General features: G+C 40.5%; 1 protein-coding gene across 2 annotated transcripts in view; it reads right to left on the reverse strand.

The window, feature by feature from the left end:
• LOC137642632 (histidine protein methyltransferase 1 homolog) overlaps positions 1–17,424 on the reverse strand; it is a 232,482-nt gene that overhangs the window by 31,831 nt on the left and 183,227 nt on the right. For both annotated transcript variants that reach the window (XM_068375372.1, XM_068375371.1), the window contains exon 5: positions 4,863–4,941. In XM_068375372.1, coding sequence (XP_068231473.1) covers positions 4,863–4,941 — 79 coding nt within the window. The remainder of the gene's footprint in view (positions 1–4,862; positions 4,942–17,424) is intronic.

Below are 17,424 nucleotides of genomic sequence, written 5' to 3' on the forward strand. Positions count from 1 at the left end.
CTCCTAAACGTCCAGATCTTTGCACTGACAATGCCTCTTTAACTATATGCAACTTATCGAAGATTCTAGGTGATTCTTAACTATAAATTTACTTTCGAGAATCACACTGTCTGTTTCTTCAATTAAACAAAAAAAAAAAAAAGGGGTTACTGAGAAAGTCTTTAATGAATTTTGGTGACATTTTTTCATTCAACCTTGTCTTGAGTATTGATTGCCTGTCTGGTCTTCAGCTGCTGACTCCCATTTTAATTTGTTGGACAGAAACTTGCATTCTATTAAATCTATTATTCCTGATCTGGATATCAATCTCTGGCACTATCGTTGAATTAGTTCTTCAAGCATGTTACCTAAGATATTACATAAATCACATCATCCATTGCACTCAGATGATCCCAGACTGCCCCATTCTGTACGACTGTATGTAGTACTAGATATGCAGTTTATTCTAGTAATCATGCTTACTCCATCCCTGTTGGAGCCCTCGGGCTTGCAGCATTCTGCATTTGCAACCAGGGTTGTAGCTTTAGTAGTAGTAGTAGTAGTAGTAGTAGTAGTAGTAGTAGTTGTAGTAGTAACACTAATAATAATAATAATAATAATAATAATAATAATAATAATAATAATAAGCGTGAACTTTTCGACTATTAAAAAAATAATTTCTCCTCAATACCCAATACCCTAATTTCCTGGAATCACCAGACTCAAGCTCATGGGGTAGATTCTGCTCCTAATGGTTCAGGAAATTACCCCACCTTTGGGTTCTCTCAATGTCAAAGGCGACATAAACTTCTAGATTAAGGAAAAACCACTTGAAATGGTAAGGAAAGAAGGGACATGATGTACCCAAGAGGTAAAATTATCAAAATAATAAATTTCATCACTGAAATTATTGATTCCGATGAATTTTACCTCTACGTCTACTTCCTAATTGCCACAATTACTCGGTGATAGGAAAGTTATAATCAATACAATTCAATCTTTTGACTCTCAAAAATGAATCAACCTGATTTCCAAACATTCCCATAACCAACTCTTCTCGTCTTCTCCAGGGAATGAATAAAAGCTAATAATCAGTATTTAATATCAAACCCCACCACAAGGAAAAAAACACTGGATATGAAATGAATTTAATATTATGACATCCATCAAAACCACTTACAACATATATTTCAATCATACATTTCCCATACAGTATATAATTTCATAATAACTGGAAAACCACCACTGAATTTCTAATTTCACATTTGTACCATGTTCCTCTTATTCATTTACTTAATATATTTTATAAAAGTGGACTCTGCATATGGTACACACTACAATGACATCACCTTATAGCAATTAACCATGATGACAATTCCATAATGGTGTAATATCACTAAAGGTTATGAGAAATAGAACGTCTTCATCATTTCCTCCCACGCATATTGACGCAAAGGGCCACGGTTAGATTTCGCCAGTCTTCTCTATCTTGAGTTTTTAATTCAATACTTCTCCATTCATCATCTCCTACTTCGCACTTCATAGTCCTCAGCCATGTAGACCTGGGTCTTCCAACTCTTCTGGTGAATTGTGGAGCCGAGCTGAACGTTTGGTGAACTAATCTCTCTTGGGGAGTGCAAAGAGCATCCCCAAACCATATCCATCTACCCTCCTCATGATCTCATCCAAATATGGCACTCTAGTAATCTCTCTTATAGTTTCATTTCTAATCTTGTCCTGCCATTTAACTCCCAATATCCTCCTGAGGGGTTTGTTTTCAAATCTACTAAATCTATTGGAGATTGTTTTATTATTATCCCATGACTCATGTCCATAGAGTAACACCGATCTCACTAAACTGATATATAGTCTGATATCTATATGTAATTTCAGCCGATTTTATTTCAAAATTTTACTTAACCTAGCTATTGTTTGATTTGCTTTTTTCAATCTTTCACTAAACTCTAATTCTAAAGACCCTATATTGGATATCATATTTCCTAAATAATTAAATGATTCTACCTCATTAATCCTTTCTCCTTCCAATGATATTTCATCTTCTATTGCATACTCAGTCCTCATCATCTCTGTCTTTCTTCTATATATCTTCAGCCCAACGTCATGTGATATTTAATGCATTCTGGTAAGCAAGCATTGCAAATCCTGTGGTGTTCTGCTAACAAGGACAGCATCATCAGCATACTCTAGGTCTGCTTAATTCCTATCACCAATCCAGTCCAAACCTTCTCCACCATCTCCGACTGTTCTACGCATTACAAAATCCATGAGGAGATAAACAACATAGGTGACAACACATTCCCTTGGAGTACTCTTCTGTTCACTGGAAATTCCTTTGATAAGACTCCATTAACGTTAACTTTGCACTTGCTATCCTCATGAACAGACTTAATCAAATTTACATATTCAAGAGGAATTCCATAATAACGCAGGACTCTCCATAAACTTGGGAGGTGCACACTAGCAAAGGCTTTTTCATAGTCCACAAATGTCATAAAAAGTGGATTTCTATATTCTACACATTGCTATACATGTCTCAAAATAAAAATTTGGTCAGTGTAACTTCTACCTTTTCTAAATCCTGCTTGTTCATCTCTCAGCTTTTCATCAATCTTTCTCTCCAGTCTATTTAGAATAGGCATACTATATATTTTAATAACAACTGACGTAAGTGTTATGCCTCTGTAATCATTGCAATCAGTCAGGTCTCCTTTTTTTGCCATTTTCACCACGACTCGTAACTCCCATTCATCAGGTTTTGCCTCTTCATGCCACATTCTACAAAATAATCTTGTAAGTATAATAATAATAACTAATAATAATAATATTAATAATAATAATAATAATAATAATAATGGTTTACAATATAGAGGTACAAAATATAGAAATAAAATTTTACAATATATTTACAATGTTTCATCATTAGTAAGTTCTCACAATGATTAGACACTGATAGAATTGTTAAAATTCCACAGGATATAAAAATAATCTTGGTACTACCTAGTACCAAGAAGAATTTTTTTTTAGTTTTTTCTTAAAAAGGACGAGGTATTCAATATTTTTATTGAGATAGGTAATTTATTCCACACACTTGGTCCCCTAGAGCCAACATCTAAACTAGTTCTTGAAATGAACAGATCGTTTGCTTATCTAGGTCGGCTAACCATTCTGTCATTTACTGTCAGTAGTCATGAACCATTCGAGAAAATTGGAATGCAATATTTCAAAAAGGAGACAACATGTGTTAAAGTAATAATCTTAAGCCATTTCAAGAAATTTATTATTGGTGTTGCATGATCATAATTCTTTGCAAAACCCTCAGCTACTTTGGCTGAAAAATGTTGTAGTCTTTGTATGCGACTTTATTGAAATATATTTGCAGTTCCCCATATATTATTGCAATAATTAATCTGACTTAAAACTAAAGATTCAACAATGATTATCCTAGTAGCCTTATCAAAATGGTCTTTAACTTTGTTAATATACATCAATCTACCAATCACTTTTTACAAAGCTTATAAACTTGTGTGTTAAATGGCATTGAACTGTCCATATAGACTCAGAGGTTCTTTACATCTTTAACGGGAGAAATGTTATCACCATCAAAGTTGATTTTATTATCCTTAGGTATTTGAGAAATATACTGTTTAGTCCCAATAAACATCAATTGCATCTTTTTTTTGTATTTATCAGTAAACTAAGTTTTCAATGACGAAAAATCTAGTGATGAGAAATAGCCTTACCCATCCTGTGCAAGACACCTTGAAGTGAACAAAATTTAATGCTACAAATGCCCAGTCTGAGGATGCCCTTACAGCAACATGAGAATGACCACCATGTGTATCTCCAAGAGACTGTTCCATCACATACAGCATGGATCTATCAAACATCCCCAAATGGTAGTAAACAGTAGCCTACAGATGTTTCCAAAGTTGACATCATTCATAACATTGAAATCATCAGCAACACCACAGATAGCAGGTGGTTTTGAAACTTTGAGGTACTTAATTTATAGGAGAAACTAGACCTTGATACCACCAAGAAAAGGTTTCTAAACCCGACCAGCAAATGTCAAAAGATCATCTCCGAACAACATAATTCTCCAAATTTAAATGGTGAAACTGTATGAGACGACTGCTTGCCTTCCACGACAAGCTGTACACCCAATCAGAGCCTAGATGCTGAGCTACCCTTGAACAGGAATATTCCCAGTCAATTTTGTAACAAGACTAGCTCACTTGGCCCGGTGCAATTTAGCCAATCAGCAGCTAGATTCTGATATATACACACGATGTTCCCTAACTCATAAAACAACTTGTGCTATCATCAACCAATAGAACCATCCCTGTCTTACCGGGCTAGCGCAAGATTCATATAAAAATATCCCAAACTCTGACATCGAATTGGTCTTTCTTCTTCCTATTAAAGGTGGGCAAAGTATTGCTCGAAATGTGATCGGCAAGAAACTACAAACAAATTTAAACTTTCCTGTATAATCGTCTTGAACTTCAAAAATTATGAACTCATATCATTATATTTTGTACAGTAAAGAACACTATCAGATGACTGCATATGCTTCTTCCACTCAAGTAAGAATTATTCTCTGCTACTGTCAAAATGCAGTGATCACGAAAAGAAAATAATAATACAGAAAAAGTTTCATAGAAAATCAATACAACTCAATAATCAATTTTCCTTAATAATGTCTGCTTAGACGAGGTTCTAATTCCAAGATACAATAATAATCAAAATAAGAATGACAATATCAATCATTATCTTGGTTATAATAATTTACTTCAAAAAGAACTCCCTAAAGTCAAAATGTTGCACTATATAAGAAATGACATAACTATTATGCACTGTACCTGCAGCCTTTCAAATCCTTGCAGGATAATTCCATGTAATTCAACAAATCCCAGGTACACTCCCATATCTTCAGACCACCTGTAAAGCATTAAATCATGTTAGTATTGAAATATATGCAGTGGTTAAACATAAATGAAATAAAGAGAAATTTTATGATGCTTTAGTTTAGAGGTGTTAATGGCAATGTTATAACATACATTGGTGGTGCAGAAGATTGCTACACACTCAAATAACTATCGTCCTGTCCTCATAACTAGACCCAGTAGTTCCATCCTTCTGTAGCCATAGCTTTCATAAGGAAAAATTCCATTTTACCTGGAAAGGGCAAACTTTGCATATTCTAATAAATTGATTTCATCTTCAAAATTGCACCTTTACCAAGACCAAATACATTCATCATTATCATCATCTTTATGTCAGCTCTTTCCTGGGCTTAGTCCTGAGTCTACCCACTACAATATTTACTTTTCTTCTGACTAATTGTTCCTCTTCCCTTCAAATCAAATATCCAAACAATCTGAAGATTTGAAATTTCAGGTTTTATTCCAGCTTCTGGATATCACATTTCTACAACTCTCATTTTCAAAATAGATAAATCTAACAGCACTCTAGGTATTGGTAAAAGAGTAGTTTTCGTGTAATTCTTTGCATTGAAAATTAACTGTGACAGCTATTGGCTTGTCTTTACTTTATATGTACTGTTGAGGGTTAGGTTCTTAGATCGTGAAGACTTCTTGGAAAATATACTTCTCAATTCATATAACTTTTTTCTTCTGCTTAAAATTCAGTCCCAAACGACATTTGCCCTTGGGTTTAATTCAAAATTTGGTCAGTGCAAGCATTAAATTATTGACATTGTTAGTCATAATGTGTTAAGACGCCCAGACTGACTCATGCCGTCTGCATTCTGGAGGCTTTTGTACACACCTCATGGACAAAGACCCGACATTAATGGTGCAGAAATCAAGACCATTCTCGGTGCTATGCGAGAGACATTAGTTTGTAACTGATTCATCTAACTTTATTTCAACAGATAGCGAGTTTATATACATGTTTAGGACACGGTAAAAAATAATCAAACAAAATAATTCATGAACAGACAGGCTTAAACAGGTACTGTTAACAGTGAGGTGTAGAGCAAGATATACAATAATAAAGAAATTACCGTTACATTTTACAAATGTGTGTAAAACATGTGCAGTATATGGCTCCCCCTATACTGTAGGTGGGTCATATTGCAGGTGATATGCAAGTTTTAGGCGATCAATAGAGACCCAGTCTCCTTTGCCATGAATGTTCAGCAAGAAAGCCTTCGGATTGTGACGGATCACGAGGAAAGGGCCTGGGTAAGGGAGCGTTAGCAGTGGCTTGCTAGTGTTGTTGCACAGAAAAACGTGCGTTGCTGAATGCAAATCTGTCATTATGTGTTGCATATCTGGGGGCTTGTAAGTCTAGCGGCATGTAGCAAATTATCCCAAAATGTGACGTTGGCACTGGAGATTCTCAGTGGAGGTTGCAGACGGAAAACATTCAGCAGAAACAACTAACGCATCGCCATACACCATTTCAGCTGCCGAGACATCCGGGGCGTCTTTAGGAGTAGTCCTTAGTCTCAGGAGGACCAAGAGAAGCTGGGAAAACCAGTTGGAGTCATTGCAGTGGGACATCAAACCTGCGTTGAGAGTCCAATGAAAACGTTCTACCATTCTGTTGGCATCAGTCTTGTAAGTGGTTGTCTGATGTAGGGCGATTCCTAGGAGATTAGCTAATGATATCCATAACTGAATGGTGAAAGTGGTACCCCTGTCAGAAGTAATATGCTCAGGGATAACATAATCTTGCTATCTATCCTGAGAGTGAGGCAGATACACATCAGGTGGATGTTGCATTTTGCATGGGAATGGCTTCAGGCCGAGTGGAGCGGTCGATAACGGTAAACAGGTAACAATGTCCTTGTGATATAGGTAGGGGACCTAATACGTCAACGTAAATGTGGGCAAAACTACGCTGAGACTGAGGAAAGGTGTCCACTCCTGAATCCATGTGTTGAAGTACTTTTGAAGTTTGGCATGAAGTACAGGCGCAGACCCAATCCTTAGAATCATTAGTAATGCCGTGCCAAATGAACTTCGTCTTCAGTAGCTCTGCAGTAGATCAGCGCGAGGGATTTGAAAGGCAATGAATGAAATCAAACGTCAGCACCAACACCAGCAGGTATCAATGGTCTAGGTCGGCCAGTACTGACGTCAAAGAGGAGGATGGCATTGAAGTCGTTGAGAGGGACATCTCCCCAAAGGAGGGATGTGCAGGATGTCCTACATGCTTGGTGCTCTGGATCTTTTTGTTGGGCTTCTGCCAAGGGGTTGTAATCCAATCCCAGGTTAATGGCAGCCAATTTGCTTCTTGACAGGGCATTGGCAATGGAATTAATTTTCCCAGGGACATGTTGAAGGGTGCAATTGTATTAAGCCATGGCAGAGAAATGTCGGCGTTGACAGGCATAACAGCCGTCAGACTGTCGAGTGAAGGCGTGCACCAGAAGCATGTGGTCCGTGCGAATGACGAAGGGCATATCTTCAAAGAAGTGGTAAAAGTGACAGACAGCTAAGTGCACTGCCAGCAATTCACATTCAAAGGTAGAGTAGCCGGATTCCACCTTGGACAGTTTTCTACGGAAGGAGGCCAATGAATGGGGTGAGCCCTTGACCACCTGTTTGACTACTACACCAATAGCAACGTCGCTGGCATCGGTGGAGAGGAGAGGTGCATGTGGCACAGTGAGAGCAGTAGCGGCTAATAGGACATTCTTTGCATTACAGAGGGCTACTTCTTGAAGGGGACCCCACTTCAGGTCTTTTGTCTTGCCCTTGAGGAAGGTGTAGAGAGGAGTAAAAGTGGTGGCTATGGCTGGCAGGAAATAGTGCTATAGTTGATCATGCAGTGATTTGACGATCGAGGACGAGGAGTACTTCTGATTGGCTGCTACCTTCTTAGGGAAGCAGTGCAATCCTTCAGGAGTGATGAGGTCCCCTAAGAACAATACTTCATTGTTGCCCAAGGTACACTTGTCATACCAAACTACAAGGCCATTCTGTCGTAGGCAGTCGAGCCTGATGCCTATGTGATGGAGGTGTTCCTCTTTGGAGGAAAAGAACACAAGTATGTTGTCCACGTAACATACACAGAAGGGGAGGTCCCCTAATATGCCCTCCATGAGGCATTGAAAAGCAGACCCAGAGGGGGTGTTGATGGTGGCCTTGGTGACGTCTTCTGGGTTCATGGGCACCTGTTAATACCCCTTCAGGAGGTCAAGCGTGGAGAAAACCTTCACTTTGCGCAAGTACGAGGTCACGTCGGCGATGTTCAGGAGGGGGTAGTGATCTGGTTCTGTCTGCATTTTCAGGCACCTGTAATTCCCACACAGATGCAGAGAGCCATCTTCCTTCAATATGATGCGTAAGGATGACGACCATGGGATTGAGGCCTTTTTACAAAGGCCCATTTCTTCCATTTTGGCAAACGTTTGTTAGCGGTTGCCATATGATTCAGTGCCAGATGCCTGAATCTGGCGAACACTTTGGGCCCCGTTGTCCTGATATGGAGATAAATACTGTGCTTGGCAGGAACTGTGGGTGTTTGACAAAGTTCTGGATGGAAAACTTCAGGGTATGACGTGACGAGGTTGGCGTAAGCATCCATGGGTGCTCTCATGTGGAGAGTGAGGTCGGAGGGGGTAGGTTTGGAAAGGTGTCGAAGAGTACGAGTCCGCGTTGACTGACCGTCAGTGAGCGACATCAACCAGAAGGTGGAAATGTGAGAGGAAATCCGCACCGAGGACTGGCAATGTGACGTCATCAACGAGAAACTTCCAATTATATTTGGCACTTCCAAACCAGCTTCTGATTGTAACCTTTATGAGGATTGCATCGTATTTATTTTTTTTTCTGTAATCGTAATGCACATCGGACACAATTCAATCAACCGTCAAACATGATTTGACTAACCCTTTATTCATTCAGAGGATAACCATGTTCAAGTTGTAAGTTCCGGCCATATTTCATTTGACCGTTTATCTTAATTTTTGTACTTTTGGCGGAGTTCTTATTTTTTTATAAGTGGCTAACCCTTTTATTCATGGGATAATCAAGCATATATTTATGTATATTTTTCCCATATGTTTTATGTTATTGTGACTAACCCCTTGTTTCAGCAGTTAACTTTGCATATCCTGTCAAGATGGCCTTATAAATAGTAAGAATAACAACTTGAGATATGTTAAAGTGATCATCGACTTTGACTAAACCTCTTTTGACTTTTTTTTCAAATCTAAATTAAATTATCAGATAAATTTCTAATGTTGATTATATAGTTTCATTTGGATCCCTCACTCAGAGGGAATTAAAATATTTACATGCACCAACCACGTTGTTCAAAATATTCCTGGATGCTTGGTTGTAAACGTACGTTGGAAGTTAACTATTTTCAATGCTGATGAACTGAACGATCCTCATTCTAACTTTATGCCCTCAGGCAAATTCAATAATATCATAACCAATACAGTGTTGGTCTCTATCACGCTCATGTGTTACGGTACAACTCATGAAGCACGAAACAGTAAAAGCAATACCTAATTTCACAGGGCCATAGCTGTAAAGAAAGCCAGTAGAAAACCTTCATTTACAACCAATCTGCTGTTTGCAAAGTTGTGGATGGGTATTGGACAGGTACCCTCTCTGCACAATAGATATAGCAAACTGTGTTTTTGTGGCCTTTGCAGCCTACATTCCCGGTACAGACTATCCTTCCATGAAAGTATAAATCTACTGACAGTTTGTCATATTTCATCACATATAACACCCAGATAGACAAGAAATCTTTGTATTTTCATGTGAACACGTTCAGTTATGCTCACTTTGGAATAACTGGAGGTAACTATGTGTGTATATATATATATATATATATATATATATATATATATATACATATATATATATATATATATATATATATATATTTATATATACACATGCATATATATATATATATATATATATATATATATATATATATAATTGGAAGGAGAAAAGATTAATGAGATGAAATCATTTAAATATTTAGGAATTCTGGGCTCCACAAGACACTAGAAGAGTTGGAAGGCCTATATGACTTGAGGACTGTGAATCGTGAAGTAGGACGTGATGAATGGAAAGGTATTGATTTAAAAGCTCAAGATAGAGATGACTGGCGAAATCTAACTAAGGCCCTTTGCATCAATAGATGTAGGAGGAGATGACAATGATATATATATATATATATATATATATATATATATATATATATATATATATATATATATATATATATATACAGCAATCCTAAAACTACATAAAGTAAGTGAGAAAATTCCGATTGAGAAAGGAGTTATACAGGAAGACCCCATCCCTCCTAAATTATTTACAGCATGCCTAGAATTTTATTTTAAAAATTTAGATTGAGAAAATGAAGGAAATAATATTAATTGGGAATACCTTATCCATTTAAGATTTGTAGATGATATAGTTGGGTTTAGTGAATCATAGCATGAATTACAAAAGATGATAGAAGATTTGATTAGAGAAAGCAGAAATGTAGGGATGAAAATGGTATTCAGTGAAACTAAGATAATGTTAAATGAAAATACAGAGACAACAAATAACAGTTATGGACGAGCCTCTAAAGATTGTTAATGGACACGAAACCGAGATTAAAAGGAGGATAAGCTTGGGACGGAGAGCATTTGACAAACAAAAAGATATTATCAAAGATGAAATGCCACTTTCTCTAAAAAGAAAAGTATTTAATGAGATGGTCTTACCAGTATCAACTTATGCATCAGAAACTTGGACCGTACTAAAGCCTTAGTACATAAGCTAGTTACACCTCAAAGAGGCATGGAAAGAATAATGATGGGAATAACAGAAAAGAGCAACATGGATACGAGAGCAAACTAAAGTAGAGGATATTCTAACAACTTGTATGAAAAATAAATGGACATGGGCTGGACATATAATGAGAATGACAAACAATACATGGACATTAAGAGTAACAGAATGGGTCCCTCGAGATTGTAAAAGAAGCAGGAGAAGGAAGAGAAGACGATGGATCGACGAACTAAGGAAGTTTGTGAGCGTAGAACAGCACAAAGACAATAAACAGACGCAACTGGAGGGACATGTCTGAGGCTTTTGTTCTACTGTGGACTAGTAACGGCTGCTCCTGATGATGATATATAAAGCAAACATTTTGAAATTGAATTGTTGTTATTTAATTATCGTATGCATGAATAATTTTTATTGAACGAATTATGTTATATCAAGGAAAAAATTATGAAATTAATGTGCATTTTTAAACAAAGAAAACTCTTTAAAATAACCATCATATCTTATTATTACATTCATTCAAATAGACTAAACTTTTATTTTGAATTTTCAGGATCAAGCTCCATGATTAATCAGAAAATGAAATTTCCCCTTTGCAGCCAGTTAGCTGGTTAAAGTAAACAAATTTATGTCAACGTCAACCTTTAATTCCGTCTTCAACCTTTTCTTTCTCAAGATCACTGGTTCTGGTCATTTGCTTTTTTACAACTTAAAAAGGAATGAAAAGTAGAGCTGAACATATTTAATTTTGTTATGCTATCTTTAAAGAAATTTATTTTAAAGATTTCATATTTTCCCATTAATAAATAATATGAGTCATGCCAGGTGTTCCTCAGAAGAGCATGGAACGGTTCAACTCTCAGGAGTATAAAAGATACACACCGTCAGAATAGACTGTAATTTCAATCGGAAATTCTCCGTAAAAAATATAGTTTCCAATCATATTTCAGTAAAATACAGGCGAACGTGAGTTTACCTTACTTTTTTATTATTTTTTTACGGGTTGGTGACCGTAATATCACTCCTTTACGTCAATATATCCGGTTTTAAAACGGTAAAGATCTTTGAGTAAATGTTGCAAGGTAACAGAGCAGGAAAGAATATTCATAAGGTTTTATGGCATAAATTGGCTTTTAAAAAATTTGCATTAAATAAAACTAATGCATATAAAATATCGTGGGATATACTGAAAGAGATAAGAATAATAAGGAATAAGAACGGAAATAAGGATAATATGCAATAATAAAAGGTATAAGGAGTGAACATAGACTAAAAATTATCTAAAACTTGTGAATAACAAAAATGAAAAGAAAACAAAAAAGAAGGAATGATGAAATATTATAACGGATTTTGAGCAAAGCGAAAAATCTATTTTTGGGTGAGATAGCCATGGCGTCCTGATGGAAGGTTCCTTTTTGGTAGCTTCCTTGGGTAAATAACTACTAAGATATTCCCAGAGAATTTAACCACAGGTTATCACAGAATTCTAACTTCTGGAGCGAGTATCCTAAAGGTTTCCCTTATAAGACATCGTATATCAACAGGGGACGCATGTATTAACGCGCCACATAGCTATCTACACGCCGAACAGAGTTAACACTTCGGTGTGTAAGGGCGGAGAATAGCTGGGAGCCGTTCCACAGCTAATCTCGTCCGTGGCTACTTTTGGTTCTCGAGACGTAAACAAACGGGCGCCATTGCTAAATGACGTCACGTCCGTCCTCATCCTGAAGCCAGTTGCTTGCCGATCACCATGATACAGCAGAGCAGGGTGGGACCTAAAAAACTGGACGAAGTAGCAGGGAGGGTCCATCAGGACGCCATGGCTATCTCACCCAAAAATAGATTTTTCGCTTCGCTCAAAATCCGTTTTTTGGGAAGAATACCAGAGAATCAATGTATCGTGGTAGATTTTCCCCTATTAGATAAGTGCCAAGGGCTTTGAACAATGTAGCATAGTAATCTTAATAAAAGAACCGTAGGGAAGAATCTTCCTGCCCCCCTTGGCAGTGAAGTTCCCACGGGCCATGCCGAGATCAAAGTGGTTATCGAAGGGCTATTCACCTTGCTAGAAGAACCTGAAGAACTTGGAGACGAGACTGAATGGTTGGCATTCGTATCGGAACATTCTCGAAGGCAGACAAGTGGTGGTTGGACACTGTGTGTCGAGAAGGAGAGTTTCGTCTCTAGGGTATGAAGAGTAAGTATTCGTATTGGAATATTACATTGCGAAGGTGAATATATAATAAGGGTTAGGACCTTAGTATCTCCATGAACCATAGGGAAGGGATAATAAAACTATGACAGGCATGTATTTCATAGTATAAGTAGGAGCGGATTGAGACGCACAAGTAATAAAATAAGAATTTTATTTCACAATTGCAGAAAAATAAATGAATTGCAGTAATAAGTAAATTTAATTTACAGTAAATTATAATGTACATAGTAATAAAGACTTGCTCTTGAATCTGAAAGGGAATTTCAAATTTATTAGTAGGCACTCGTTCTCGAGGAACGTCAGTCTTTAATTAAAACACATCATGCTCTAGGCATGCGGCACTTGTGTGACGACTATGACATTTCACCTGGGATAAGAACAGTTATAAGAAAGCACTAAGTGTTTTCGACATCACTACGTATCGCTCGAGGGTCAACATAGGCACCCGAAGAGTTAGAGTCCCAAATAACTCGCTGTTCTATGCAGAGTTAGGTGCAGGTTTCATAACACTACCTGCGGCTACCACAAAATGTTTGACTTCGTGCACTTGTTTCGCATAATGTTTGACTTCGTGCACTTGTTTCGCATAATGTTTGAAGAAAACACGCGAGGACTTCCAGCCTGTGAAGCTTTTGAGGCTTTCGAAGTCCATACTCTGAAAGAAATTCAGAGACGATGCAACTTTTCTAGGATCGTGACCGGCGGGTGTACTGTCTGGATCCGCTCTGCGAATGAAGTACTGTAGGTGATTTTCGCTCTTAGTTGTTTCAGTGACAGGTCGCTGCCCGATGTTTCTCCTTTGAAGAGTTGGCCTCCACCAAAGTTCGAAGTTCTGCGAAGATAGACCATGAGGCTCTTTACTGGGCATAGAGAGGCATCTTCCTTCAGGGGGCATATTCTCCAGGGGCCCCATCTTTTGGTGGGTAATTCGTTTTTGGCGAGAAACGTCGGATCCGGGGAGAGGGTAATGTCTCCTGAATCAGTAAACAGGATGTGACCCTCTTCTCTTGACAATGCCACTATTTCGCTGACTCGGGCTCCTGAAGCAAGAGCAAAGAGAAATATAACTTTCTGAGTCAGATCCTTGAGAGGGCATGAATCATTATCCAAGTTGGAGGCGAAATGGAGCACCTTGTCCAATGACCAGGAGATCGGTTTCGGTGGGGGTGCTGGGCGTAGACGAGCGCATGCTTTCGGCAGTTTATTGAAGATGTCGCTGGACAGATCAATTTGGAAGGCATACAGCAGTGGTCTAGTCAAGGCCGATTTGCAAGTCGAAATCGTATTGGCTGCTAATCCCTGTCCATGAAGGTGAATGAAGAAGGACATGCAGAAATCAATGGTGATTTCCTTAGGATTTTTTGCCTTGACGAAAGAGACCCATTTTCTCCAAGATGATTCGTATTGCCGTCTTGTGGATTCGGTCTTGTATTCCTCGAGGAAGTCTAGACTTTTCTTCGAGATCCCAAACCTCTTCTTTGCGGCTAGGGAGAGAAAATCATGAGATGAAGGTCCTTGATTTTCGGTGATGAAGCGAAGACAGTCGACTTCTGTACTTGTTGGGAGAGAACTGGGCCCGGGAGAGGGATCAGCTTGGGCTGCAGCTCCAGGACCAGGGGGTACCAGTTGCTCCGGGGCCACTTGGGAGCCACTAGGGCCGCTGTCCCTTTGAAGGTTCTCAGCTTGGAGAGGACTTTCAGCAGAAGGTTGGTGGGAGGGAACAGGTAGATCTTGGACCATCTGTTCCAGTCCAGTGACATGGCATCCACTGCTTCTGCCTTGGGGTCCTCGTACGGGGCCACATACCGAGGAAGTTGATTGATGTCGCTCGTTGCGAAGAGATCGATCTGAAGTTCTGGGACTTGGTGAGAGATGAAGGAGAATGATCTTGCGTCTAGAGACCATTCCGACTCTATCGGGCTTGTCCGAGATAGAGCGTCCGCTGTCACGTTGCGGAATCCTTGTAGGTGAACTGCAGACAGGTGCCATTTCTTCTTCTCTGCCAGACGGAAGATTATCAGAAGCACCTGATTTATCTGGGGCGATCTTGAGCCTTGGCGATTGAGACATCGAACTACCACCGAGTTGTCTAGGGTTAGACGAATATGGATCGAGGGAGGCGGGGAGAGTTTCTTCAGAGTTAGAAGGACCGCCATGGCCTCCAAGATGTTGATGTGAAACGTCTTGAACAGGGGAGACCATGTGCCTTGAGCCTGTTTTTGGTGGGAGTGACCTCCCCAACCCTCCAGCGAAGCGTCCGTGTGGATGTTGAGTGATGGAGGTGGGTGTTGAAGAGGAATGGACCTTTTCAGGGCCTTTGCTTCCGACCACGGCTTGAGGAGAAGTCGAAGTCTGTTTGGGAGCCGTCTCTTGAGGTCTCTTCGAGCGATGGATGCAGAACGTCTCCAGACTCCCGCGGCATCCTTTAGCTGTGCACAAAGCACCGGGTTTGTTACTGAGGCGAACTGTAGAGAGCCTAGAACTCGTTCCTGCTGGCGTCTTGAGATCCGCTTGGATTTCAGTAGTCGCTTGACAGACCCTGCTATTTCCTTCCTTTTCTTCTGGGGGATGGAAAGGCGGTGTGACTGAAGGTTCCATTGGATTCCTAACCATTGGAACTTCTGAGCTGGAGAGAGGCGAGATTTCTTCACGTTTATCTTGAATCCCAGGTGTTCTAGGTACTGGGTGACTTTGCTGCAGGATTTTAAACAATCCTCGGGCGATGGAGCCCAGACTAGCCAATCGTCGAGGTAGGCCATCACCTGGACGTCTCGGAGGCGGAGCTGTTGTACTATGGCGTCCGCCAGCTTTGTGAAGATCCGAGGGGCCACATTGAGGCCGAAGGGCATGGCCCTGAAGGCGTAGCTTTTCCTTTGGAGTCGAAATCCTAGGTAGGAGGAAGCGTGATGGTTCATTGGAACGTGCCAGTAGGCATCCGCCAGGTCTATGGAGACCGTGTAAGAACCTCGAGGCAGAAGGGTCCTTATCTGTTGAAGAGTCAGCATCTTGAACTTGTCGTTCGCTATGAACTTGTTGAGGGGGGATAAGTCCAAAATGACTCTGAGTTTGTCGGAGTCTTTCTTGGGGACACAAAACAGTCTCCCTTGGAACCTGGTGGACTTTACCTTCCTTATCACCTTCTTGTTCAAGAGATCTAGGACATATTCTTCCAGAAGGGGGGTTGATTGTTGGAAGAATTGCTGGAAGGTTGGGGGTGGTTGAGTCCAACTCCAGCCTAGACCCTTCTTGACGATGCTGTGTGCCCAGGGATCGAAGGTCCAACGATCCTGGAATTGGCGGAGTCTTCCTCCCACCGGAAGCACTTCATTGCTTCTGGTGTCCCGAGGGCTTACTGCCTCGGCCGCTAGCTCCCCTTCCTCCTCTGCCTCTGGAGGGACGGCGAGACGCGTCTTTGCCTGCACCTCTGCTTGAGCCTCTACCTTTGGGACGAAAGGTAGTCGTCTGTTGCTCGAAAGCAGGGGTGAAAACCGGTGACTGTGACAAGACCGGTTGGGTGACCAGCTGAAAGGTCTGCTGTGGCTGAGCTGCCACTTGGGGAGTAGCGGGTCCCGGAAACTGCCGTCTCTGTTGACGTTGCTGGGGTTTCTGCTTGGAGAATTTCCTCTTAGGTTGAGGTCCGTCGTCCTGGGAGAATTTCCTCTTCTTTGACATGCCCCACTTGTGGAGAAGGTTCCTGTTCTCCGTGGCGGCCTTGTCGGTGATCTCTTTCACGAGGTCAGAGGGAAATCAGCCTCCGGGGTTCGTGTTTCACAGTGGCACCTGAGAACACGAATTCTCGACAGGCTCTCCGAGCCTTCATGAAGTGATACAAATCCTTCACCAGGGTTGCCATGTGGGATTTGGCGAGTACCATGTAGTGGTCTGGGACTCTGGTGTCACAAGCCATAATGTCAAGTTGGACCTGGTGGGACATGGATGCTGCAAGCCTCTCCTTCGTATCTTGTTCCCGACGAAGGAGGTGGTCGTTGAGTTTCGGGAGGTCTTCGTTAAACTGACGTCCGGCTACGTCAGGATCTAGCTTTCCCACCACGAAAGTATGCTGGATATCCTTCCAGTGTCGAGCGTCGGGGGGAGTTACTATGGAGAAGGGTCTGCACTCCTCCAGTGCAGGGCAGGGTTTTCCTTCTTCCACAGCCTTGAGGCACGCAGCGAAGGCCTTTTCCATGAAGGGAAGGACTGCATCGTCGGGTGCGACGTAAGTAGGGTGCTTCTTGCTCAGGGCCGGAAGCTTAGAGCAGGTAAAACCCCTACTTTTAAATGCAGTGGCTAGCATAGCCTGGGCCTTCGAGAGATCGAACACTATCTCCTCCTTGGGTTCGGTCTCTTCTTTAGAGGCAGGTTCAGAACGAAGCCGGACGTAACAGTCCGGGTAAGCCTCAAAGTTTGGGAAGAACTCCACATCTT

This window comes from Palaemon carinicauda, chromosome 6 (genome assembly GCF_036898095.1).
Source record: "Palaemon carinicauda isolate YSFRI2023 chromosome 6, ASM3689809v2, whole genome shotgun sequence".
In the NCBI taxonomy this organism is placed as follows: Eukaryota; Metazoa; Arthropoda; class Malacostraca; order Decapoda; family Palaemonidae; genus Palaemon; species Palaemon carinicauda.